Raw genomic sequence first — 26,054 nt, 5'->3', positions numbered from 1 at the left:
GTTTTGTTCCACGCGATCAGCCCGTGTGACAGAGCGTAGCCCGAAAAACATAAACGAAGCGGCGAACTCACCCTGCTGTCGCCTTCCGAGGTGGGCGGAAGCGGGGAATCTCCGAGCGTCCAGCGGAACAGGAAGCCGGACAGGTTTGTCGGTCGTGGGTTGTCGAGCACGGCCTCCCACCAGTCCCGGTCTCCAGCCCTGCAACGTGTACAACATCGTCGCCTTAATGCACGCAGGCCGAGTAGACATAGAAATATAAAGCTCTGCGTGGGCGAAGGGGAAACGGCGCAATACACGAACATGCCTCATATAGCAAGCGCATATACGGGAACTCACGGGGCTCTCCACGGACGCACCTTTAACCATGCTTTCGGTGTTCTCAAGAAACACACCAGAAATTCTGGACAGGCACATTTTTCAACGGCAAGTTGTTCATGAACTCATTTTTTTCATATATCGTAAGATACCACTATAACAATCAATGTATCCGTGGATCTGCCCTCGGCAGGCTTGCATTTTTTTTTTTTTTGCTATCAACGTCTTTGCTATCGTCAAATAAAAATCAGGGGGAACTTTGGTTCTGTAAAGTGCTGCAAGGCGAAAGCGTTTCCTGGCGCACTGTATATTTTTTTTATTTGTCATATTTTTCATTTCAGTTTTGCTTCTTTTCTTATTTTCATTGTTTTTTATTTTTATTTTTCATTTCATTTTTATTTTTCTTGTCTTATTTTTTTTATTTTTTATTTTTCCTTTTCTTTTTATTTTTATTCCTTTTATTTTATTTATTAAACCCATGCATTAACTAGATGCGCCTTTATTCATGCTCAAACCTCAAGCCTTCGTGGCAGAGTGGTACCGTCTCCGCTTCAAATGCCAAAGGCCTTGGTTCGATTCCCAGCCTCGACGCAGTTTCTTTTTAAGCAGTGACGCCGAAACGCGGACACATCTGCCGACACGGCTGCTAACGACAGTATGAGACATTAAAGGATTTCGCCTTAAAACGTTCCCCACTGGCTTACTATGGTACTCTTAAGTACGCGGTGCGAGCGATGGACAAACTTTAACAGAAAGATTTTGGCTACTTATCAGAACAACAGACTGTTACCTTCAATATTTCCTTAACAGTGCCTCCTTACAAGGTTGCACACTTCACAATTAATACTTATGCCCAAAGATCCTGGACCTGTGTGCACTTTATCAGTTTTATCGAAATGCTATTTAACAGGGTGAGCATGTTCGACTGATACCCTCCCGATATTGCACAAGCAGCTATTTGCGCAAAAGACGAACACGGGAGACGAGAAAGACGGCGTGTGCGAAAACTTTCAACAAATTTGACTGTCGTAAAGCCATAGCACGCATGGGCACCGACAAAAAAAAAAAATACCCCGATATTGCGCACAGCAGAGCCCTCTCGCCATTTCAGCTCGACAGGCACAGCGTTTGTACGCGGTCGTAATGACTAAGCTAATTGAAAGGATATATATACGCGTACATGATAATGAAACAACGAAGAACAAAAGCATATAAGCACAGCGCCTAAATTGTCGTCCATCGTCCCAAAGTCGCCGCCGACCGGAACAGCATCTGCGATGCGTGCACTCTAAACACCAATACGCCTATATGAGACTAAAAAGGGAGCAAGCACTGTTTTTTACAAAATGAAGTGCGCTAGAAAACATTCCCTTTTTACTCCTTTGTTCTTATAGAGTCGCAAACAGCAGTGGAACAGTTCCACTTATTATAGCTCGTATCGACAAATGGCTTCCCTTTTGTGTTATCTACACACGAGGCGTGGTACTGTTTTACTGTTTTTCATTTTTTTTTTACATCCCTCCCGCCTTGTTGTCCACGACTGTGCGGAGTGGGGAGCCGTGTTTTGCCCTCGGGAAGCGGTACTTCCCCCATCCTAATAAGGACCGACCGAGAAACTTCTGGGACACAGACGACTGAAGCCAGATCGACCGATCCCTCGCAGCGCACTAAAGCTATTTCTGCCCATCCTCTGCGTTCTCTCCGTCACGCACACACAGCGACGTACATTGTTTACATCTCGCCGTTCCTCCTATCGGAGTGGTACGCATGACTACAGCGCAACCGCGCAATGCTGACGGCAAGCAAATTGGGAGCTCTACGAATGGGGAAAGCCTGGGGAATAAAGGAACTGCGAAGCCTATAGGTACCGCACTGGCGGACGAACTCGAACGGAGAGCGGGGGAAAGGACGACGACGCGCAGTCGTCGTCGGAGGCGGGCCGGTCGTTGGAGCAACGCCGCGAGCGCCGTTAGTGACATTTCCCAAACCCGTCCGGCGGAGTAGGGAAGAAAGAGCGAAATAATTGGGCAGAATTCCGGGGCGAGAGGAAATTAGGAGAAAACGAGCGAGTCGGATTAAAACAACAAGGAAAAAAAAGCGGCCGCTTCCACGCGACTTCACAAGAAGCCAGAATTTCCTACCGGGTCCCGCTCGTCCCGCCACGATGGCGCAGCGGAGTATCTCGGCGCCGTTATAGGTTTGGGAAGCCGAGAGGAGGGGAATTCGGGGGAAAACTGGTCGACACTGAGCCAGCGTTCCACTGCGCGCGAACAGGGAATAACGGGAAAGGAAAAGGGGAGTAAGGGCAAAGCCTGCGGCGTGGGGAACACACGCACCCTGTCGATCGCCATTCGGCGGCAGTGGCGCCGAGTCTCTTTTGTTGCCTTATTTTCCATTAGCCTTGATTAAAGCCAGCGCAGCGGGGAACCCCACGTCGGAGGCTCGGCTCGGGGAGAGGCGGGGAAGTAGGGTTAGAGACGGAACCCGCCTTCACACGCACCATCGACGCCGCCACGACCACCGCCTTCTGCTGACACCTTCTTTGTTGCTTGATTACTTTGCTCCCAAAACCGCGCGCCGCTACTCCCTAATCTCGGGTGGATTCTTTTGATGGAGTCTCGCCACAACACCCCGTTCTCCCAGGCTCTTCCTTTGGTGGCGCTGCGGCCGATCCGCTTAATGTCAACGGTGCCAGACTTCCTCGTCGGTCAAACGAACAATGCGGCACTCTTCGGACGCTTGCCTTCGCGCAGGCTTAGTGTACAATATGCTGTCTGCTGTCCTACGATCAGTGCTGCAGCTCCCAAACATTTCCCTCCCCCCCTTTCCCTGCCTATATACTGGCAGAAAGGGAGCGACAGAAGCACGCTGAAAGCGTCCAAGAAACAATGAACAGCCTAGTGCGATTTGAAAGTTGTCGCCTTTGTTCCAGCAAAAACACACCAATGAATTTTTCCCCGCGTGACGTTCACTTAGCGCGCAACAAACATGAATGTGTAGGATATAGGAATCATTCGGCTAACTAAGCTCGCGTATTCTTTGCAGCTTTCTTGCGAAAATAAACTGCGCTGGAAAATTTTCATCCCAGCAGACTCTACAGACGAGCCGACCATGGGGGAGGGGGGGGGGGGGGGGGGGGTACCGTTTCAGGACAGTTGGTAAGACATTATAACAACAAAAAACCGCAAAATGACGCATGGCGCATGGCATGCGAAAACATAAGACAACAAAGCCTTGTGTTGTCGCTTGCCTCCGTCCTGTGTCTTTGGCAGTTTTTCGTCGTTCGGGTCGCTCAGTTTCGAAACTAAAAACGAAAGCTGGGTGAAACGATTATCGCACACCCTCCTTCAAGAAAACGAAAAACTGAAGCCTTAAAGCTGATTGTGCGCATGAGCGCAGTGCTGTGCAGCGAAAACGGGTGCACCTTTTGCTTCTGTCCGCACCTGCGCCTAATACACAGTTAACATGTACTTGCACTGAATCCTAGGCGCACACAAGCAAAGATAAACCTTCCGTCAAAATCACGACGGAAAGAACGAGTCCCGTGGAGAGTTTATGAAGAGTCATCCCTTCTCCAATGCAGCAGTGAAAGCCCCCTACCGATGGTTTAACATTTATCTTATATACAGAGCACCTAATCAGCGGGAAAATGCCTTTGAGTTCGAGCGTAAAGCAGCTAACAAGAGTCCCACACGAAACCGTAAGTGATGCATGTAAACATGCAGTAAACTTGTGGTTAGCGGCTCAATAGTCAAAGAACATCCGATTTGGAGTGCAGAGAGTCGGCGTCAGAGCAAGCGGACGACACTGCAACCACGATGGGGTCCAGCGGTGTCGCGTACGGAGGTGGCGTTAGCAGGAAGTAAGTATGTCGTAAGAAGAGAGCCGCCGTGAAGCCATCACTGGATCGCGTGGTCATGTTCTCGACAAACAGAAAGCATCACTACCGAAATTCCTTTCTGGTTAGCTCGCCGCGAGCTCCACCGTCTCTGGGCATAGAAATAGACCCTCTGATAGGGGTCGCCAGCGGCGTAGCAATGTCCTAGCGGGGGTCAAAGGTCTAGTGCATAAACTTCTCACGGCTCGACACGAACAACTAAAATCATGAGCAGCGCAGCTCTAAATTCCAGCATTAATTATGATACAACAAAACAAAGCGAAATGAGTGCAATATATGCGTGCAATCGGCATCAAGCGCTAAATGCTACAGACGCATTGCAGCTATAAGTCTGATTTTAAGCGTAATATAACCTTTTGCTTGCAGAGTGACCCGTTAAATCCAACTGCGTAAACAAATAAGCGCTACAGGCATGTGTCGATCATTTGCCAATTTTAATTCACATTGTTAATAGAGATTTACAGCTACAAGAGTTAGACACCATCTCGCACCGCTAGGTAGGCATGTGACTATAGTAAAAGGACGCTATCAGGAAGTTCACAGGGCAAATAAAACGCGAATATTTCTCCGTAAAGATTGAACGAAAACTTGAGGCGTCATTCGCAGCGATAACTCTAATGCCATTGCGGGTCCCACCGAACAGACAGGGCGCAATTAAGCGACAATCGTCGGCGCTAACTAAACGACGCCGATCCATAAGACAGGAGGAGTGCGCCGAAACGGTACCCCAGCTCGGGAAAAAAGAAGGATGGGAACGGGAGGAGTGAGAACGGCACTATACGCGAGCAATGAAAGGCAGGGGATCAGACAAAGCGGGGAAACTCGGGAGAAGAAAGATTTAAAGCCGCAATAAATTGCCACCGAATGAACTTCGAAGCGAAGCAGGCGGGAACAAACGTCCAAAGGTAAAAATAAATGCCCCGCAAGCCAGCTTGAGGGATGGAAGGAGGGAGGAAAGAAGGGAGTCACACGAGATATGTACCTATCTCGCAGGTTAACTTTTCTCTCCGTTCCTGGGAGAGCCGGGCACCTCCAATCGCAATCTTGCTCACGGCTTTTCATTTTGCTTTCTACGTTTGTTTTTTTATTTCGCAAAACTTGCAGTCTCATTTCGCGTTCGTTCTTCTTCATGACGTCTCCACACACGCACGCACAGACAGACTCGGCCACCTACGCTCCGTTCGACGGAAAAAAAGGAAAAAAAAAAAACAAGAGCTATAGCCCGGTGGCGGGAAGATCGTTCCTTTCGCAGGGGCCAAATTAAACCATCCAGCGGAAGGGATTTGTCACCGAGAAAGAGAGCTGCCCGGTCGCGCTCCCGGTTATGGGGAGAGAAAAAGGGCTCCATCTTTTTCCCTGGCCGCCAGGTCAGCGGCAGCGGCGTTTGAGGGGAAAAAGGCGTGCTTCAGTTTTCCGGTAATTAACGGGCGTGAAGAAACGCGAGCAGATTCACAAAAGGTATTTCCACGTTTTCGGGGATTTAAGATCTAGCCCAGCACTTACTGGAATATCAGCTCTTGCTCAGTTGCTCCTCGTGGACCTTCAGCCGAATACTGGTCACATCAAGGCCTCCCGCATTGCGGCGCATCCTGTCAGTGGCGAGTCTACTCTGACTGACCTGCCAGCGAGTCGCGCTCCAAAGCTTCTCTGCAATCCCAAAACGATGCTGCCCACCGTTCTACAGCCGCATATGAAGGTGCAGTCTCCGCGTTGATGATAACTTGCCGGCGTTGTTCGCTCGCTCTTTCAAAAGTTGCATCACGGAAAGATGCCTGACGCTGTCTATTACTTAAGTCATTAACGACAAGCCAGACTCAAAGCGCCGCGGCGCGACGTATACAAGCTGAGAGAGAAGCAACGCCGCTCGTAGCCGTTACCTGCGGTTATGATGTACTATACTCCGTTTCATGCATAGCAGGCAATGCTATGGAGGTTGCTGATGAAGTGCGTCCGCGAAACTATATTACTCCGCCACGTATCATTCGTTCTTCTCGAAACTCCGGTCATTGTCTGGACGAGTACAAAGAGCGGTATAAAACGATGTGGTAGCATTGAAAATCACGGCCGAAGCTGTGAGGTCCTCAGTTTTCGGGCTTTCTGGACATAATTTTCACGCAGTGTGAACTACTTTTTGAGCGCGGAGTTAATAGAAGCGATTCGCCCTACCAACCGCGTATCATACCGCCACGTGTACTTTTGCTTCTCGAAATCTCGACGAGTGGCAAGACGAAAATGTGGCAGGAGGTAAAACGAAGTCCGGGAGGTGCCATTCACGGCACTTAAGATTTGTCGCTACGAAATATGTTTGTGTTCGCTTTGGTTGTGCGGTGTTTTTGCGTGCACACCTAGCCTGCGCGAATAGGCGCGCTAGCTTTGGCAGCGTTGCCTGCTATGTATGAAACGGAGTATGGAGCGATGGTACAGAGTGTTTTAATGCATATCACACTGTAGCTCTGCTTAGATGCTGCAGAACGCCTCCAGTAGGTAGACGTTGAAGAATGGTATTGTGTCATCGCTCCAGCAAGCATGCTTCGCTGCAAGCATTATTGTCTAAGCCTTCCTCTGTTTCTTCATGGAGGCTCCGGTTCGCTGTCTGCTTCTCATGGATTTTTCGCTCTTCGTCACTCATCATGGCAGGCTGCTTATTGTAACCCAGCCTTCTTCAGCAAGGAGCAAACCACGCAACGATACCCTCATTTTTGTGAATCCCCGCAGGCAATTCCTTCCCGCGAGCCGAACCACTCCATTACTCACAACAACTTCCCAAAATAATTCACTGAAACACACGCCTCTGTGCAGGCCGTTTATTCCTCGTTAGGGCGCCTACCAACCCGTGCTGTTCAAACTGCGCCCAATCGTATACGTCAACCTAGAAAACTGTTTCTTTCAATGTCTTATCTCTCTGCAATCCATATACTTACTCTATCCCCCATACTGCACCTTGCGTGCCTAGCTAGGTTCTGAGGACCCGGCCAAGCAAGCCATCGCCGTAGGCCGGGCTGCAAGCGTCATGAGCCTCCGGACATGACCGTTTGAGTGCAGTGGGGCCGTGCGGGGGCCCATGGACCTGTGTGTCCCAAACTCCCGCGTTGCAAATGAAGTTTTCACCACTACCACCTAGCTGGGATCGGCACAACTGGCCGACCGACTAGCCCTGGTGCGACTGGCCGAAGACTTGCTGGGCGCTTAATTTGTCGCCAAATAAAGTGTTCCTCTCTTTCTTTATACTGTGTGTAGTGGCCAAATGACCCGTTGGCGGTCGCCCGACAGCCAGCGCACTGCTCTAGGTGTTGCTTGCCCACGCGTGATCGAACAGCTCTCCAAACGAGTCGATGAGAGCCTATAGAACCTGTCGCCTCTGTGAATCCGGGAATGGGTAAACTTGATTCTCGATGACATAATGCAATAGAACAGTGAGCGAGATTCGAATTACACCTTAATGTGTCCTCCAGCCTCCAAATGCATTCCAAACACAAATCATGCAATGTGCCTAAGTCAGCGTGTCTCCGAGTAGTGGTCTGCCTTCAGATCTCAACCGCGGCAGCGTTGGTTAATTGGTTAGCCACGTTCAGACCGTGAAAGCACTCATAAGAAAGGGATACAGAGCGCACAGTTTGTCCGTCTCTTTCTGCGTCCCTTTCTTCTGAGCCCTTTCATGATCTAAACCCCTACATCTGCATCTCCATTGATTGATTACACTGAAGGGCCCACTTTGTGCTTGAAATGCGGATTGAAATACATGGTCTGTTCTGAAAGTAGTAGGACTCATTTTTTTAAACAAAATTTATTCAAAAGAATAGTACAAACGATTACAATTTTTCAAGGTAGCACCCTTCCGCACCTACACGCTGCTGCCAATGAGTTTTACAGTTTTCGTATGCCCAGGAACGCCTGGACCGGAAGGCTGTTTAGCTCCCTCGTCACGGCCTGTTGAACCACATCTACCGATCCGTGATGTTTCCCCTCGAGCGTCGATGTTATTCTCGGGAATAGAAAAAAGTCTGGCGGGGCCAAGTCGAGGCTGTAGGGGTGCTGAGGCAGCGTTGCTGCCTTGTGCCGGGCAAAAAATCGGGGTCCTCATTCACATGGTCAAGAAGATCCCACCGGTTGGCCTTTTCCTCCTCTGACAACACTCCCGGCACCAACTTCGCGCACGCTTTCCTCATGGATAAGTTTTCTGTCATGATCTCAAAAACTTGGGTTTGAGGAATGCTCATGTCATCAGCAATCATTGTGATACTCATTCTACGATCACTGTTAAGTAAATGTTTCACTCGCTACACATTTTCGTTGGTCTCCCTGGTCGAAGGGCGTCTGGAGTGGTCGTCTTCCTCCACTCTTTCCTTACCTTCTCAGAAAAGCTTGTGCCACTCAAAAAACACCTGATCTAACCATGGAAGCGTCACCGCAGGCCTCCTTAATCATGTTGTGAGTCTCTTTGCCCGTTTTACTAAGATTTACTCACAATTTGATCGCGTATCGCTGATCGAGTACAAACGCTCGACGATTCTGCGTGACGAGACGTTTCAACAGGGGTTCACAGTACAAGCGACCTCCTCTCTTCAACGGCCGAGAGCCTACTGCCGATTTTCCCCAGCATTCCCAATATCCCGCTTCAAAGATCCTGCACGCGCAGACCACCTCTCGTCCACCCGTTCGCCCAGGAAAAAACCAGTCCTACTACTTTCAGAACAGACCCTGTATGACGAGCTATATGTATCTTATTAAATTGCATTTTCCTATATTGCAATGTAAAGGACAGCATTGCGCTGTACTGCATTGCCTTTAACTCTGTTGCATTTTAGCGAGTTGCCACGTTTATCGCGTCCTCGTTCCGCACACATCGGCTCCAACGCCTTGTGTTCCCGGTACTTTCGCCGCGTCCTCGCCAGTGCCTAGCCCCATTTCCCGTCAGATGGGCGCTTAAGCGCGGGGCCAAGTCGAGAGTCACCTAATCCGCACCCCGCCACCAGATTATCCAAATATTGCCTTCCCTCGCCCTCCTTCCTTTTCAAAGCCGGCTTCCGAGTGGTGGAGAGACTTCTTGCGCGATCTATATTCATAGCGGAGCACGAGGGACGCCCTCCTTCAAGGGAGGGGGAAAGAAAGGGCGCACAGCCGCTTTCGGCAGAGCGCTCTGGCCTCATCAGCGCAGAGCTCGTCAACAAGCGACGCGAGGACAGCTAGAGAGAGGGGGAGAGAGTGTGCGCTGAACGACCGCAGGCGCGAGCCAGGGGCCGCGCGACCTGAGCCGGAGCATAATTAAACTTTGCAAATCATCGGCTTCGTCGGCGCCCAGAGAATGCGCTCGCCGGGAGCACCTGAATTATCCTCCCGAGTCGCCAGCCTCGCACCCCCGCCCGCGCACGATCATCTGAGCCCACCTCTCCTCTCCTCAGCGAGCGAGGAGGAGCACAACACGTGGTGAGTTGGAGAGGGAAAGGGAGGGAGGGGGAGAGAGAGAGGGCTTTGTCTCGCAGAACCGGGCGCATCCATCATCCTTAACAACTCAATTTGCACAACAATGGCCGGCTCGTCGACGGCACAGAAAGAAAGGCCGGCCCCCGAGAGTTTCGAATTATTAAACGGTGCGCCCGGGGCCGAGTCCGAGAGTGCGTGCGTGCGTGGCTGCCGCTTCGGATAACGTTGAATGCTGAGCGAGCCGCTTCCGAAGGCTTCTGTCGCGATGTGGCGGCGCGGTAGACGCGACCTGCAGAGGAGAGCCTCTTCCCGAGCTCCTAGCCGCGAGTGTTCAATTCTGAACGAGGCGCCAAATTCATCATCATGATTTTCCGCGAGGGCGCTAAAATGGGTTTCTCCCGGACTCGCACAGCAAGTACCAGAGCGGGTCCAGGTTCTGGCGGGCGTATCGCGAATAATCAGGAATTCCTTGATTATACATCCACTCTCACCGAGGTGAGAGCAAGGGAGCGGGGAGGGGCATGAGGCAGAGTGGTTGTGCAGACTCCGCTGATGGCGATAAGCAGTGCGTCGTGCCGGCTGCAGGCGAGCGCGTGTTGTCGCAACGCTAGAGCTAACCTTGAGCCGTTGTCTAAATGGACGCCTGCTTGCACGCATGTGCTACGCCGTCAATGTCAGTGAGAAAGAGCGAGGTCGCGTAATGAAGGCATAAATTTAAACAAACTTCTGGCGCTGTAGTCGAAAGATTTGGTTTATGGTTTGGTCTTGGGGTTTAACGTCCCAAAGCGACTCAGGCTATGAGAGGCCATAGTGAAGGGCTCCGAAAATTTCGGCCACCTGGGGTTATTTAATGTGCACTGACATCGCACAGCACACGGGCGTGTTTTGGGTTTTGCCTTCATCGAAAATCAACCGCCGCGGCTGGGATCGAACCCGCGTTTTTCGGGTCAGCAGCCGAGCACCACAATCACTGAGCCACCGCGGCGGCTCTGTAGTCGAAAGACGAAAACACACTAACGATTAGTGCAGTTCTAGTGCCCTTTTTTTTCCTTTTGCGGTGTCTTTCACCGCCTCTTACCAGAGATTTTCTAGCTAAAGCATGCGCGCTAGCGGACAAGTTCATACCACGTGCAGGCGTGTGTAGCAAGAATATAGAAACTACGGTCAAAGCATACGGTCTTGTTTGAACCACTACCTAGAAGTAAGGCAATATGCTGCTCCTATCGCTTTTTCGTCTGTCTCTTTCGCAATTTTAGTGAAAGTCACAGCTAGAATAAAATGCCTTAAAGGTCATCCGTACCAGATAAAGCTAACGTGAGATAGAATAACACAAAAGCGAAGGCTGGAAGCAGCTAGGGAACAGAAAAGCCCTAATAGTAAAAAAACAAAGCTGAAAGTCGTTACTTTGTCTAACTTCGCCTTTTTTATTCTCTTATTTCCCGCTGTAGCTCAGGATTCAACGAAAACGCGTGAACATAAGATTAGCCCGTACGACAACATTGATTTTCCTGGGTGTCAGCATTACCACATTCAATTAGACGGGGATTATTATAACTGTCGAAGCGCGCAGTATAGAGGGACTGCTGTCCTAGAGTTAGTGGCAGAATGCTCCACCGGAGAGAAAGGCAAGAACAGTTGGCACAACAGTGATGAAAAGCTCGCGACTCTCTTCTTTCGCAGACTTTCAGGAAAATCCGCTAAAGAGAGCGCAGATTCTGCTCGCTGACTGCGTTTAGGACGTTTCGCTTTGTGCCTCCAATAAAGCATTTCTCTCCCGCCTTTACACCCTTTAATGCTAGCGGAGCTCCGAATCGTATCGCTTTTCAGATTTACGTTCGTGCTTTATTGCCACTAGAGTGAAGCAAAAGCAAAAGGCCGCCATGGCATAAGCGTTCGCTTTCTGTAATGTGACAAGAAAAAATTCACCGCCAACACTGCCTCAGTGTTCGACTTAAGAGCGTTAGCTAGAGGAGCTTCAAGTGCTTACATCGGTGTGCTCAGTAAATGTGCAGAAAACCAAATCCAAACATCCGTGGATGTTTCAGGAAACATCCCTCCCGAGACACAAGCAGCGCCACCTACCTCATGGATTTTGCACCCCTATTGCGATTTACAGCCGCCTTCGCTTTATCCGGCATATTTCCTCGTTATATAAGTTAATAATTTTCATAAACGTGTGCATAACAACACGACGACTCGTCTGGCACTATCCGGAACCCCCTGCGACAAACGGTTCCGCCTTAATGACCTGCTGAAGGTCCTAGGAATGTGCGGTTTAGGGGCGGAAAGATCGTCGCTACGAATCCCACGCATACTTTGGGCTTCATTTCAGTTAGTAAATTTATCATCAAGAACACTTCAAGTCATTTGACACCACTTGGAACATTCTGCGTCAGACGGGCGGCCGCCAAATTTTATGCAAATGGTGGTGGCCGCTATACTGGCACATATATGACGAATCGAAAGTACTTTAGGTACTAATTGGCGCGCTATGCGGCCGCTCTTACTATGTAATAAACGAGACGTCTGGGGAAGGAGCGGCGGTGCAGCTGCCACCGCCGACGCGCGCGCGCTCGTTATCATGGAGGAAGAAAAACTAGGAGGGAGCATGACGTCACAATCGTGAAGCCTAGTCATAAAAAATATAATGGAAAGAATCATGGGAAATAGGCCCTCACGTGAGAAGGCAGCGGTAGTTCTTAGCCGGATTTCGGTTTCGGTTTCGCTCTCTCGCTGTACGAGCAACAGCGCGACCATCTGCTTGTGTTAACTGACGGCTCCGTGGCGTCCGTGGTGAGCGCAAACTGCTCGCTCGCCGCAGCGGTAGCAGCGGCCACCATCCCCGAGCGACGCGTGCGCTGACTGCGGCGCAGTGGAGACATTGGAGCACATGCTCCTTCGCTGTGCCGCTTCTGCAGTGCCGCGTCGCGAGATGCTCGCGGCCTACAGGGCGCTGGGAATCATCCCGGACAGTCTCGAGGCGCTCCTGTGGCCTCGCGGCAGTGCGCGCACCCGTGACAGAACAATGGTGAGCCTCTGTGCGTTCATCGAGCAGGCGGGCTTGACTTCCAACTTTGCTCTTCGCCAGGTAGTGCACGAGCAGCGGCGTGAGCCCACAGGACCGCGTCAACTCCGAGCATCGGCTCCGAAACCGACAAACAAGCTAACGCCGAGGGCCGGGAGAGCCCGCGCAGGGGCAGACGTAAAGCCGCTGGCACTCTCTCTCGACAGCGAGAGAGAGAACATACTTCACTGCTGCATTTCACGTCGGAACCGCGTATGTGCGCGAGCGCATGGAGCCTTCCTCCATGGCGCGAGCGTATTCGGCGCGACTAGTGCCTCGAGAATAGCGGAGAACGGCGGGCCGATGGGCGGGCCGAAGTCCGCCTGCCCGAGAAATAGAATCTTGCGCAGCGCGCCGGAGCGCTCGTTCAACACGTCCGTCCGAAGCCGCTGCGCCCTTTTTTAGAGGCTCGTTTCTTCGCCTACTCTCGAGTTCTCCGCTTACAGCATGCGCTGAAATAAACGCTCTGTATGTGTGTATAACGACGAAAGGAATTCCTCTTCATTCTCTTTATGAACCACAGTTAAACAGTGACGAGGTCGCGGCCGCACCCTTTGATAAAAAGTTTACCTGCAGTTTTCTACAGTGCACCCAAAAACTCAAGAGTGTAATCAACAGAAGTGTTGAGACGCGGAGCCTTCAGACAACCTCGAGCTCGGTACGCATTCCGCCAAAGCTGCAACACAGGCGCTGCGCTTCTGCGCAACTTCGGAGCACGGACGTTCACTAAAAAGCACCGCTGGCTGGCAGTCTGGTAACTGTGGAGGAGGGCCTATTTCCCATGAGCTAGTGCGCAAAAGGGCCCTCGGCAGCGGCGTCAGAGGAGGATGGCTTGCAGAGGCTGAGCGCACTCTCTCCTAGTTTTTTTTACCTCCATGCTCGTTATACCGGTACTGTGTGACGTCACGGTTGCTATGCACAGGTGCGCCCCCCCACCGGCGCGCCAGTTGCTAAGGAGGGGAGGAGGTTGCGCCGCTGCGCGGAGGAGAGGCCATAGTTGGCACGATTCCAGCGCACGGACGGACACCGCGAGTTGAGCCATTAAAGGCTTTCGCCTTAACAGCGTGGTCACGTGGTTACTGTTTTGGTCAATTTGACCTTCTTTACAGACAGACGCGTCCTGGACAAACGTAAGTAGCAAGAGCCGACGCTCTTAAAACCAATGCGCTGGTGAAGATGCGGAAAAAGAGGAAGCACAAGTATAGGGAGAATAACGAAAAACATTCGGACACTGGGTAAATTATGGATCTGATCCATGAAAGAACAGTACGCAGAGCGTTGAATGGGGAGACAAAGCGAGCGTGAGTAACGCCGAAAGGCCCGTTTCTGACTGAAGGAACGCCACGAAGCAAGTTCGTACGACCGACATAAAGAAGTGTTCAAGTAAACCTGCGCAGGGAAGCGTCGAAAAGCGGGCAGTGGTGCCGAAGAAAGCATCGATTATATGCGCACGTGGCAGCAACACAGATGATGGCAGAGCGCATGCACACCGTGCGTCTCGCAGGAGTTCTGAAAAGACGCGACGAAATAACGGCGAAAAATTCGCCCGCCCGAGAGAACGGAGCCGTGAGCGCGCTCTCACCCACCGCGTCCGCGCGTCTGCACAGGGGCGCGGGCAAAAAAATAAAAAAGAAAAGCAGTGGCGTAAACAACGGCTCCTAGCGATAATGCTGGCGTGCCCAATTTCAGGTTATGGCTGCTGCTATAGCTGTAGCTGTACTTGTGCTCCACAGGCTACACAGCGAAAAAAGAAAAAAAAGGGGGGGGGGGGGGGGGGGGGAGGCGACTCGTGTGTACGCGCTGCGTACGCAGACGCATATAAGCGAACACATTGTACGCAGCTTCCAAAATGCAGCGCAGAACCCACAGAAAAAGAAGCGACGTTCCTTACAGTCAACAAAGGGAAGAAAGTGTGAGCGACAGAAGGCAGCAGTCGTGGGGGCGAAGGAAGGAGAAAGCTACGGGGCAGCAGTGAGCGCCGAAACGGCCGGATCGAAGCGCGCTCGCTGGGTTTCTATTCTTTCGCCCTGCTACATGGCTCACTGTGCAGGCACATGCATCGACGTGCGCGCACACAAAACGCGGGCAGCGGCGGAGAAGAAGAAGAAAAGAGCCCGAGGACGACGAAAAACTGCGAGGTAACCGATTGGGAAGGAGGCGAAGTGTATGAAGCGGGCGCGCAACACGATTCCATTCTCGAGACTGCATAGTTTGCGACGTTTCTCTTCTTCTCTTTTATTCGCCGCTTTTTCGAGCCCCGTATGGATTCGAGCTGAATGAAGAAAACGCCGAGCTGCTTTCGCGCTGCGGCCTCCTCGGTGTGCTCGTTTTCCGTCGTTCATTCGGCGTTTTTCTCTTTTTTTTTCCTTTCGCATCGCGTTGATTTCGTACCTGTTCGAACTTTCGTATTCATACGTACACTGCGCCCTCGCACTGTTGATTCTATCGACGCTTCTTTGTTCAGTGTCTGCAGCAAGAATGAAAAGCAGGGAGGAAATGCGCCGCTCCTCGGTCTTCGCCAAGAAAGCCACTCCTTCTTCCAAGGTAAGCAAAGGAGGCGGGAGCGAGGGGCAAATAAAGGAAAAACAAAAAATACACCGCGCACTCGTCGATATAACTGCACCATCCGAATGCAATTCCCCATGTGGCTTTCGATTTCGCTCGCCTCATCCTCCCCCACCTCTCCCTCTCCCTAACTCACATACAGGCACACGTGTCCGACATAGGTGTACATATACGGGCGCGCTTTGCTACATCCCGCCGCTTTATGTCCAACTCGCCGCTTTATTCGCAGTACAGTCGGCTCGGGTGGTCCCACTCTTCTTTTGTTCTCCGTACGTTCACAACCAGCCCGACTCCCCCCCCCCCCTTTTTTTGTTCCCTCCAATTCTTATTCTCTTTTTTACTTTTCCCTTTCAGCTTCGGCGAGTGCAGCTCTCCCTCCCCTAAGTGCATTCAGGTCGCTCATAACGATCAGCGAGACATGGTTTGACTTCGATCCCCGGCTCCAAGTAGCGCGCATCGAGCGACTACGAAGACGACGACGACTTTTCGCGGGCCTCCCCCGAGGTGCGCTGCAGGCACCGTCTACGGGCACAGAACAGCAGTGCGCTGCCGAGGCACAAAGCGAAGCCAAAAACGAAACCATAGCGTAGGGAAGAAAAACGCGTCGGGCGACGGGAAAGCGCGCAGAAAGTGACGTATGTACTGTGTAGCTCCGTGGCAGAGGCGGCCCATCGAAAATCGATTGCGAAGAAAATATGGCGAGCACCTCCTTTCTCCCCGTCCCTCTTTTTCCCCTCCACCCAGTACCCGCCAGGGCTTCTTTTAGCGAGCCGTAAGTTCTGGGGGCTAGCGAGTTGTCGGTCGGCCGCAAGGCAGGGCTCTCGCTACACAGTCTTTCGTCGCCAATGCCGGTCCACAGAATGATTTCTGACGCCGAGAGTGTTTCTTTCTTTTTTTTTTATATACCTCAGAGAGCCCTTAGATAGCGCTTTGATCGCTTACCTTCCTTGACGACGTTGACTGCGGCACCCCGACTGGGCTCAGTAGATGCGTCAAAAATAAGAGCGGGATTCTGGTCCTTCATTCGCACAAACCTTTTTTTTTCACGAATACGCCCTCATGTGTTCGTGAAGTTAACTATTTAGAAAACAAGACAGGGCCTTTAACAACCTTGGCAGCGATGGCCATAGAATGTCTGTTGTTCTCCTGCTTTCTGACTACTTAAAAAAAAAAAACGTTGATCATATGTGATTAATTCTCGGGTAGTGAATGCAATCGCCCCTAATGAAATGCACAAGGAAAGTGAAGGAAAAACATACTGCAACATATGGTAATCAAGCAGCAACACAGACATCAAAGGCTTACAAGGAAAGGCACTCAACAAACTCATCGTTTAGTCCGGTTCACCACACGCAAGACAAGCCCATCGATGAAACGGCGTTGACACGAACGGTGTTGCTCAAAGAATGTAAGCATAAAGCTTATCTCGAGAAATCACCACAACCTTGCCACGAAGCTCTCACGCGCGTCAAATTTCTTATATACAAAGCACGCTTCGGGCCAGTTATTACCACAAAAGCCATCAGGAGACGCACACAAACGTACTAATAATAATAATTAAAAAAAAAAGTGTACCGGCTCCGCTTGCTGAAGAACATCTAGCAAATGCGATAGTGCAAATTCGAAGAACCGTCCCATTTTTTTTTTTTTTTCACTGCGCGTTTACAGAATCGCTCCTCTGACTGTTTTCTTTTCGCGAGCAATGAAATGGAGGCTAGCTTGAAACTGTAATGCAGTAAATAAAGCTGCGTGCGATTAACTTCGTCGGACAAAGCAATACCTCAGAGGCGCTTATTCTGTTCTATTTTTCTTTCCCCTGAACTACAATCCGCACACACCAGAAGAGATGGCAATTTTTCTCTGCCACTCAGCAATGCAAAGAGCCCGCTTTTCTACAGAATTTCCCAGGCAGAGATCAGGCTTGCGGTCTGCTACGCGTGCCGCAACTTAACGAGCGTTCCTAAAGGGGGCACTTTCTAACGCAGCGCGGCCAAGTCAGAGAAGAAACGGCACCTGATGGAAAGAAAAGTGAAACTCAAGACACGCACAGTATGCCAGCACAGAGGCGAACCCAGCCCAGCCACTTTTCCGCCTCTCTTGCTCAGAAAACACGGGGAAAGTATAAAGAAAAAAGACCAAAAGGAAGACGTCAACTAACCTGCAGAATTATGCAACGAGGCGAAAACGAACCAAAAAGAAAGCACGGCCGCCACAGAGTCGCGAAAACGGCGGATCCACCAAGCGAGAGTCTGCGGGGGATTAGGGCAGGCGCGCAAGGCTGATTCTCTTCGCTAGCCTGACGTGGCCCGGGAATGCAAACGGCAAACCTGCCACCGCGCGGCGCGCACGCGCCGAAATCGGGAAGGCATGCAGGCATGCAGCAACAGCAGCAGCCGAGCTGTAGCGAACCCGCACGCACACGCACCTCGAACGACGGACCGCGGTGGCCGCGACGCAAATGAGCTCGGGCCCCGGCATCGCCTGCCCTGCCGTGTTTGGGGCCGAAATGGAAATGGAATGCTAACTGTATTACGCGCGCGCTTCACGCCGGCAAGCGCCGAGCAGCGAGAAACTGGGGACAGCGAGGTGACGGAGGGAGAAAGGAAAAACTGAAGGGGAAAAGATAAAAAGAGAGACGCCACAGCCGTCACCGAGTGCGGTATGTAAACGAGGGCGAAGAAACGGTCGGCTTTCGCCGACGCCAGCGGGCGCCGCAGAGCTGGGGCCATGCGCCGCCCAGGTCGTTTTTAGTTACTCGGCCGGTTCCGTCGCGAGACTTATTCGCTTTCTTTCCTTTTTTCACGACTCTTTCGCACTCCTCGCCCGGCACGCAAGTCCAAGGCAAGCAAGCCACAGTAAAACTACAAGTATAAAAGAATTCGCTACACGAAAGGAAGGCGCAAAGGAAGTCGCTCGGCGAAGTGGTGTAACGACCCGTATGTTGGGCTGGTAGGGACACGGGAAATATTGAAGGAAATAGTGAAGGAAACACAGAAAAAAGAGCAAGCATCTGCAGGCATCTGCCAGGTACAGGCACCTCCGTGTGCGATACGCGTGCACAGTTCCGAGTTGCCAGATTTTCGCGCCCAGAGGTGACAGATCAGCTATTGGACGTTTCTTGAGCTTCGTACCAAAAGAAAGAAAGAAAAAAAGAAGAAACGAGAGAACAGGTTGCAGACGCGAAACTAAATAAATAGAGGGCAATGCCGAAGCGCTAAGAAAACTTTACCGCAGGGAGAAGGAAAAAACATACGCACGGCGATACGCAAAAAGGAAAAGGGAAAAGAGGGATGCGAGCATAATGCACCCGGAAAAGCCGGGGAGCAGACAACACGCATACCGCCTCCATCGGCTTCGCGTTTATCGTCTTCCGTGACACCTTTCCCCACTGCTCGTGCAAACTGTGCTGTGATCCGTCCGTCCACAAAAGGAACTGTATAGTTGCGGGAATCACGTGAATGGTTCCCAGCGGCTACACAAGTCCCTACAAGTGAAACTCTACCGATATTTCTAGATCAATCTGATTAAATAATCCATCTCGGGGCCACATGACAGGTGGAAAAGTAAGAAAGGAAGTAATGCACTCTATGAGCCAACCAGGATGGTTTCAGGCTTTCACTACGTCAATCTCCATACTGAGGTGCTTGGGACAGTGCGGCTCGGTTCAGGTCACGCACGTCATCTTCGACCAAGGCGCATTGCTCAAGACACCTTCGGACGCATCAGTCAGGTCCCTGACAATCCCAGAGTGGACCACACGGTCGGACAGTCATGCGCAAGTAAGAGAATAATAATAAACGAGGCATGCGCCAAAGGACGACGACTCCCCGATGTGGCAAACACGCCATCGAGCGCAACCTAGAGGGAGGTACCCGCAAGGAGAATGAGGGCTGCGGCCGCCCGATCTGCCTTTCAAGGCTGGGAAGCCGGTGGAGATAGCTCCAGACCAACTAAGTTCGCCGCACTGGCGATGTGTTCAGGCTCCTCCATATATGCTCATCCCATATTTTCTCCCTTGACGAAAAATACAAGATTCGAATAGGACCACGCGCCCTCCCCCTTCCAAAAGTGGCCCACAAATTGACCGCTGGTAAACCTACCAAGAATCCCGCCTGTTCTGCTTCCTTTAAAAAAAAAAACAAAAAAAAACAACAACAGGCGGTGTCGTAAGAGCGACGGCGTAAATCGAATTCAAAGACGGAAAGCCAGCTGCCCTCCACAAACACCGCCCATTAGCCACCTTATATCCACCCACCCAGTAAGCACCTTCATTACAGTGAAAGCATCAAAGTCATTATCGAGGGTACTACCAACTGCTATCACAGCTTTCTCGCATCAGTTTTTTCACGATAGCCCTGTCACGCAGCCTCTCCTTGTCCTCGTAGTCACGCGAACAGCTGGGGTCAAACCGCATCTGAGCCAGGAGCGCACTAGGCGTCTCCTGCGGCTTCTTTATTCTCATATTCGCGATTATTCTCTACTTGATTCGCGGCACCGCTGACGACAGTGGCGACAGTGGCCGTGCCGCAAGCTAAGATGTGTTTACGGTGGAAGCGCCACTGAAAGAAGGGGACATCTATAGCCGGCGGCCAGGTCAGCATCGCGTCCGTTCGCTCCACTGTCTCGCAACTATAGAATAGCAGCAGGCGCCCTACGACAGCCGGCCGAACCCGACAGTCTCTTCTTTTTTACTACGCCATCAGTATAGTAGGGCTATTTCCCAAAATACCGCCGTCGTCGGTGCTGGTGTGAAGCCTCGGGAGAAAGCTGAGAGGAGGAAAGAGTGGAGAAGCAACATGGAAAGGGGGAAAGAGAGGAGGCCAATAAGAGCCGATAGGGAGGGGCCGATGGAGAGAATGAAAATGGAAAGGGCGATAGTAATCGAAGTGCTAGCGCAGGCTTTGCCGCATCAATCGGAATGACCGCCTGGAAATTTTTTGGCTTTCTTTCCTTCCTTGCCCTGCACTTCATCAACTTCATGCCTGTGCTCCCTTCCCTCCTCCGGAAGGCGGGTAAAGGGAAAATGCGGCACGCAAGGGTCGTCGCGCTTGCCGCTCGGCGCCTATATGGTAAAGGCCTTTAGGGCGAGGGCTTTCAGGTCCTCTAGATCAAACGCCTTTACGGTGAAGGCCTTCGGAGTAAACGCCTTTATGGTAAATGCCTTTACTTATATATAAAGGCCTTCTGGGTACATGCATTGGGTCAAAGAATGATTTCGCATTCACAAGTAAAGACCTTGAGTGTACATAGTAACTTTTTCCATTTCTTTTTTGCTTTTCTTTCTTTACGCGGCACATACGGAAAGAATAATGGCTTCCTCGCAGAAATCGCCCCATTGGATGTCTCGTCAGAAGCTTTACAACATTTTAATTGAGAGTCCTCTCTTACCTCCAGTGGCGACGACATCGTTAGGGATCCTAATTGAGTATTTGATCGATCACCTACCCAGAATGCGCCCACTCCTGCGGGACAAGCTTAAACAACGAAGCGCTCTCAGTTTCACCAGCGTGCAACGCATTTATTCATTTACTGAGCTCCGTCCGCACTATCATTGGACGCCCTGTGAGAGGACAGAAGATTACAGGTTCCCCGATTCAATACCCGCCGGCCCTTTACAAGCGTAGCGCTCGGGCGCATCTCGTGCTTCCTTGTCGCGTTTCTTTCCGGACGCTTTAAGCCCCGCCCCGCTCCACGCGTTGGCGCACAACAACCATCCATCTAACTCCGCAGAGGCTTAGCCCGCTCGCTTCCACCGGCGATCGTTACGCTCTCTGGCGGCGACGCTCGAAGCCATTAGCGGCGCGAACGCTAAAACATCGTCGCTTGCTCCTGCAGCGTGGCCAATATAGAAAGGCGCACCGAGAACAACGAAAGAGGAGACTCGAAAGAAGGCGGCGAAAATAAATTGGAAACCGGGATAATGTACAATGGCTGATGGGAAGAAGAAAAAAAAAACGGAAGGGAAGCGACAGGTATTGGACCGATCTCGGTGTATATGAGGAAGAGGGCCGCGGAGCTCGCGCCGTGCGCAGAAACGGACAAGCGAGGAAACAGCAGAGAGCGTAATGACAGATCGGTGCGGGTCGCGGCGACAAAACGTTCCCGATAAAAGTGAGCAGTGCGACGAGGTGTAGTATAATAACGGCTTCAAGCGAGTCAAAGATACGCGCGCAACGAGTGCCGGCCTATCGGCAAGAAATGTATCGACCCCGCTGACGCCGCATTTACAAAGAAAAAATAAAACAAATGGGTCGCAATTGTACAGAAGAAGAAGAATGTGCGCAGATAAATGACACTCTTGGTTTTAATAAAAGTGCGCTCGATACTCTCGCCAGCGTGTTGACAAAAGCTGACGGAGCACTACAGGACACGTGTTACTTATAAGCCTACATGATCGAAGCGTCATCACCTCTCGCAGTATAAGATGAATAAAGGCTACAATTAGAAAAGGCCTTAGGACACGAACAAGGACTCGCGGGTACTTGTCAAGTTTCCGCTACTGCGAATGCATTCTTACATCCATTAGCCCAGTTGTTCACAGTGATTAATATTTCCCCCGACATGGCCGCCTACCGTATCAGTGCTTACAAGTAACAGGAAATGCAATTTGTCGGTACCGATGTCAATGGCGCGGTTGACCGATGGTAAATAAGGAAAAAAAAAAAAGGCATCAGAAAAAAATTCGTCGCAAAATGCGGTTCACTGACAGGCAATATCCATACCGACAGCGACTGGCCGGCGGAATTCGCTGTAATAATTCTATATACGCTCCCTACTCCTTATGCACGATCGTGTAATCAAATGTGCTATCGGGGACAAAAGTGGCATACTCCTCGCGGGGAAGCCGGAGCAAGGGAAAACTCGCAAAACTGCATTGCGACGCCATCTACAGGCGGCATCTGGGATCCAGACAGCCAATGCGTGACCTTTATTATCAGCAGGCATGTCGCTTGGCTCGTATCAATGTTTCGTGCTTTAGGTCGCCAAAATGCCGCAGTTTTCCGCAGCTCCGGCTCCCGCCGCGTGGAGTATACCACTTTTGTCCCCGATAGTACATCGAGCGCCCTATGGGCAAGCGTGACTAACAGAGCCGCACTGCGTTTCCACGTGCATTAGAAAATTCACCAGTGCTTCCTAAACAGCTCATCCGCCTTTTCAAACACATATATACGCGGATGAGGACGGTTGGGAGGACAGAACCTTATTACAAAACTGTGCGTTATTAGGTTGTGATTACAGCAAGCTCTTTTACCGCTCACAACGAGATGGCGCGCCCAGAGTGTGGAGCAAACTATCCAGCTAGAGCCACAGCATTGGCTGAAGAGAGAAAGCGAGTTACGTTTGAGCTAGCCTATTTGCTCCCTCGTTTCCGGGCGAACAATGCTATCCTCAGCACCGGGAGCCATGTCCTTTGCTGACCGCCTAGAACACCATCGTACCCTTAGGTGCTGTCATACCCAACAATTCTGGACAAAATCAGTTTGGAGCAGGAAACCGATTATGAACGCAACTTTTTCACATAATGTCAGATTCCACTATAACAATCAATACATGTGCAGATCACCTGACCGCAGTCTTGCATTTTTTTCCCTTTATTAACGTTTTTCCCGTCGTCAAAAGCGTTCCCCACTGGTTTTCTGTGGCAGTCTCAAATGTTCGATGCATTCGGTGGAAACATTAACTCAAAATTTTTGCTACATATCTGAAGAATGGAGCATAACCTTCACTATCTCCATAACATTGTCTTATAACTTTTAAATTTTCAAAATTTTTAGCCCAGAACGTTGGACATGTATGCTCCTCCACACAAGCACTTAGACAAAAAGTAATCCCAGGACTTGGAGGAAGGGGTTGAGAGGTGGTCCAAACCTGCTCTTATATAACCGTTCGAATCCGACTAGGGTAAATATAGGGAGGATTATCCCTGATGCGAAGACTCGTATTTCTCCCTAGCTCACATCACGTGGGAACGTGAGGGCGAGCGCATCTACGAAAACACATATGCGCTTCTCGAGACCAGTGGGAGTGCCTGCTTAAGCAGGTCGAAGTGGTCGCGAAGGCTGAAAGAGACAGTGTAGTCCTTCCAACCCTGCTCTCCGAAGAATACTTTGGTGATTTCCAATAAAGGTTCGCAATCAATCAATCAATCAATCAATCAATCAATCAATCAATCAATCAATCAATCAATCAATCAATCAATCAATCAATCAATCGATCGATCGATCGATCGATCACTTTCGGGCCGCATGCGCTGAAAAGAAATAACACAGTTCCCAAACTGTCCACGAACGACCCAGCCATGGCCTCGGGCCTCGTGCAATACCACTGGTGTCCGTACGCCGTAGGCAAAGCAGGTTTACGCGGCTGCCCTGAAACTAGCCTAGGAGCTTCAATTCGAGCCGCCTACCACAGAAGCTGTGATGAGAATGATGCTGTAAAGCCCATCGATGCCTTGATACTAAAGGGAAGATCTGCGGAAGCAACAAGCTGCGCTAGGCTGAGATGACAGATTACCTTTCGGGAACGCTGCCAGCGGTTTCCCCGCGTGGTGAGGCCAAGGCTTCGCTGCCAAAATCCTCCTCCCCTCCCACCCCACCCCCCAAAAAAATAAATAAATCCCCAGTTTTCACCGATAGAAGAGCGAGCACTACTACGTCACTTTTATGGCGTGTCTGGTACGGGCAAATTATGAAAGATGGCGAATCTCCCAGCGAATCGGAGGTAACCAATACGAAATTTCTTTTCCTGCCTATACGACGTGCCTCTGCTACAGTATTTATCAAACAGGGGCTGAATTATGGAATGCTCTCAACCTGGAGACAGTCTTAAAAGAGTCCCAAAGCACCGCTCCTATCAGGTCAGGCCTGACCGCAGTCAGGGCATGGTCGGAATAGAGTAATGTAATAGGGGGCGCCTGGGGCCGTGATTCGGCCCCAGATGGTGTAACCATAGCGTTTATACATGAAGCCCGGTTTATCATTATCACCCTTCTGGAAGAGCGTCAACAACCCCGATAGTTTCTGACATGGTTTGCGCTTCTGAAGTTGTCATGTATGACGGCTTCACTCAAGCTGTCTGCGCGGTATGCCAAGTGGGCGACGCTTCAGCAGTTGCCGCGCTGCAATTTGGACGATTGTTTCCGTTCTCGACCAAACAGTGGTGCACGTGAAAGCGATGAGGCAGTTTCGGCCGGCAAACAATTCACACGACCAGGCGCATTTACGGCAATTTCCGACAGGTGACGGTACAGGCCATCGCTTTTATGCAATTTCTCCTTTATCGAAGCTCCACTGTTGGCGAAAAAAAAATTGAATATTGGAAAACTGATACCCCACTAATAGAATAGTTTGTATTCATTCCCCTCTGCTGTTCGTTGCAAACCTTCTATACCCTGAACGCACCCATGTGCATATGCGTAGGTATGGCCTGTTAAAAGGGCTCCACTCCCGCTTGGGTGCTTCCGAAGTGAGCTAAGTGAGCTAAGGGTACTTGACAATACTTAACCTCTTAATAGGCTCGTTGGTACTTAGTTGCTACTTAGTTAACGATACGCCAAAAGGCGGAATAGTGTCTTTAGAGCAGGTCTGCATGCATGGACTGTCGTTTATTTCCCTTTCTTTCAGACGGTGCCGCAAGGGAGCAAAAACAAATAAAGAACTTAAAACAAACGAGCCTTTCAGCGACTAAGCAAAATTGAGTTTTCGCCAGTGCACTGCGCACACACGCTCAACAAGGCAGGCCGCGCAAAAGCGGCAGAGCAAAAGAGGGTCATTTCTCCTGCCTCTGCCTCGGCTGACAAAACCAGCGCCGAATAATGAGGGACGGCCCGCGGTTACGCGCGCCCAGTGAGTCGCGAGCCAATTACCAGGGGCAGCCAGAGAGACACGCTGAGGCCGGCTCATTAGCCTTCCACGCAACCGCCTTTTGACGAGAGGCTACGCTCGATGCAGGTGGCACCAGCAGCAGGAGGAGGAAGAAGGGCAGAGATAAATCACAATGAAAACGGCCCGGGTGCAGACAGAGCAGCGACGAGTCGATACGGGGCTGCGCTCGCGCCAAGAGAAAAAGATCTGCCTGCTTCAGAGAGACAGACAGAGTGGAAGAGAGGGGAAGAGAAAACAGGAAAGAGTGGTTTAACAAATAATCCCCACTTGACTAGCACACACACACACGCACGCACAGCGCGAGTTATACACACGCTGGCGATGGACACAATTGTTGCGGGGTTTCCAGAGACGGGGAAAACAAATTAGGGAAGACAAAGGGCCAGGGAAACAGTGGCTGCTGTAATCACTGCTGTCCCTTCTCTCCCGGATGGAAAGGAATGAGGAGGGAAGGGAAGAAGCCCGCGGGGATAGAGGATGAGGGCAGGAAGAGGAGCAAAAGGAAAAAGCGAAAAAGAAAGCTGAGAGGAAAAATGAATTGACGACAAAAGAGGCCTAGTGGGTGGATGAGACGTCTTTCTTTCTTTCTCTCACTCTCTCTCTCTTTACCTCTCTCAGCACAGCAAGTCAGTTCCACGGCATTATTTCAGAAACCGAGCTAAGAACGAGGAAAAAAGGGAAAACCGGGGAAAGGAGAGCACGGGGGAAAAGGAAAAGCGAAGGAGGGAAGCGAAACACGAAGAGAAAAACGACGCCGCAGGTGAGCGCACGGCGCAGCGCGCACATGATGATAGCCAGTCAGCCTTAATTAAGCGAAAGTGTCTCCGACACAACGCCAGAGCCCACAGCCGGCAAGAATTAACGGGCCGGCAGCATGGGCCTGGGGATGCGGGCGCGCGGACGAAGT

The 26,054-nt window shown here is 51.0% G+C and overlaps 1 protein-coding gene across 1 annotated transcript in view; it reads right to left on the bottom strand.

Annotated features, from left to right (window-relative positions):
* Positions 1 to 26,054, bottom strand: part of LOC149344282 (uncharacterized) — a 527,027-nt gene that overhangs the window by 221,488 nt on the left and 279,485 nt on the right. Inside the window, exon 5 of the mRNA XM_089547199.1 lies at positions 72 to 198. Within this exon, the coding sequence (XP_089403325.1) occupies positions 72 to 198 (127 nt within the window). The remainder of the gene's footprint in view (positions 1 to 71; positions 199 to 26,054) is intronic.

This window comes from Amblyomma mixtum, chromosome 5, assembly GCF_055824585.1.
Source record: "Amblyomma mixtum isolate Tamu chromosome 5, ASM5582458v1, whole genome shotgun sequence".
Taxonomy (NCBI): domain Eukaryota; kingdom Metazoa; phylum Arthropoda; class Arachnida; order Ixodida; family Ixodidae; genus Amblyomma; species Amblyomma mixtum.
The sequence above is the reverse complement of the archived record's forward strand: the minus strand, read 5'-3'. Positions and strand labels throughout refer to the sequence as shown.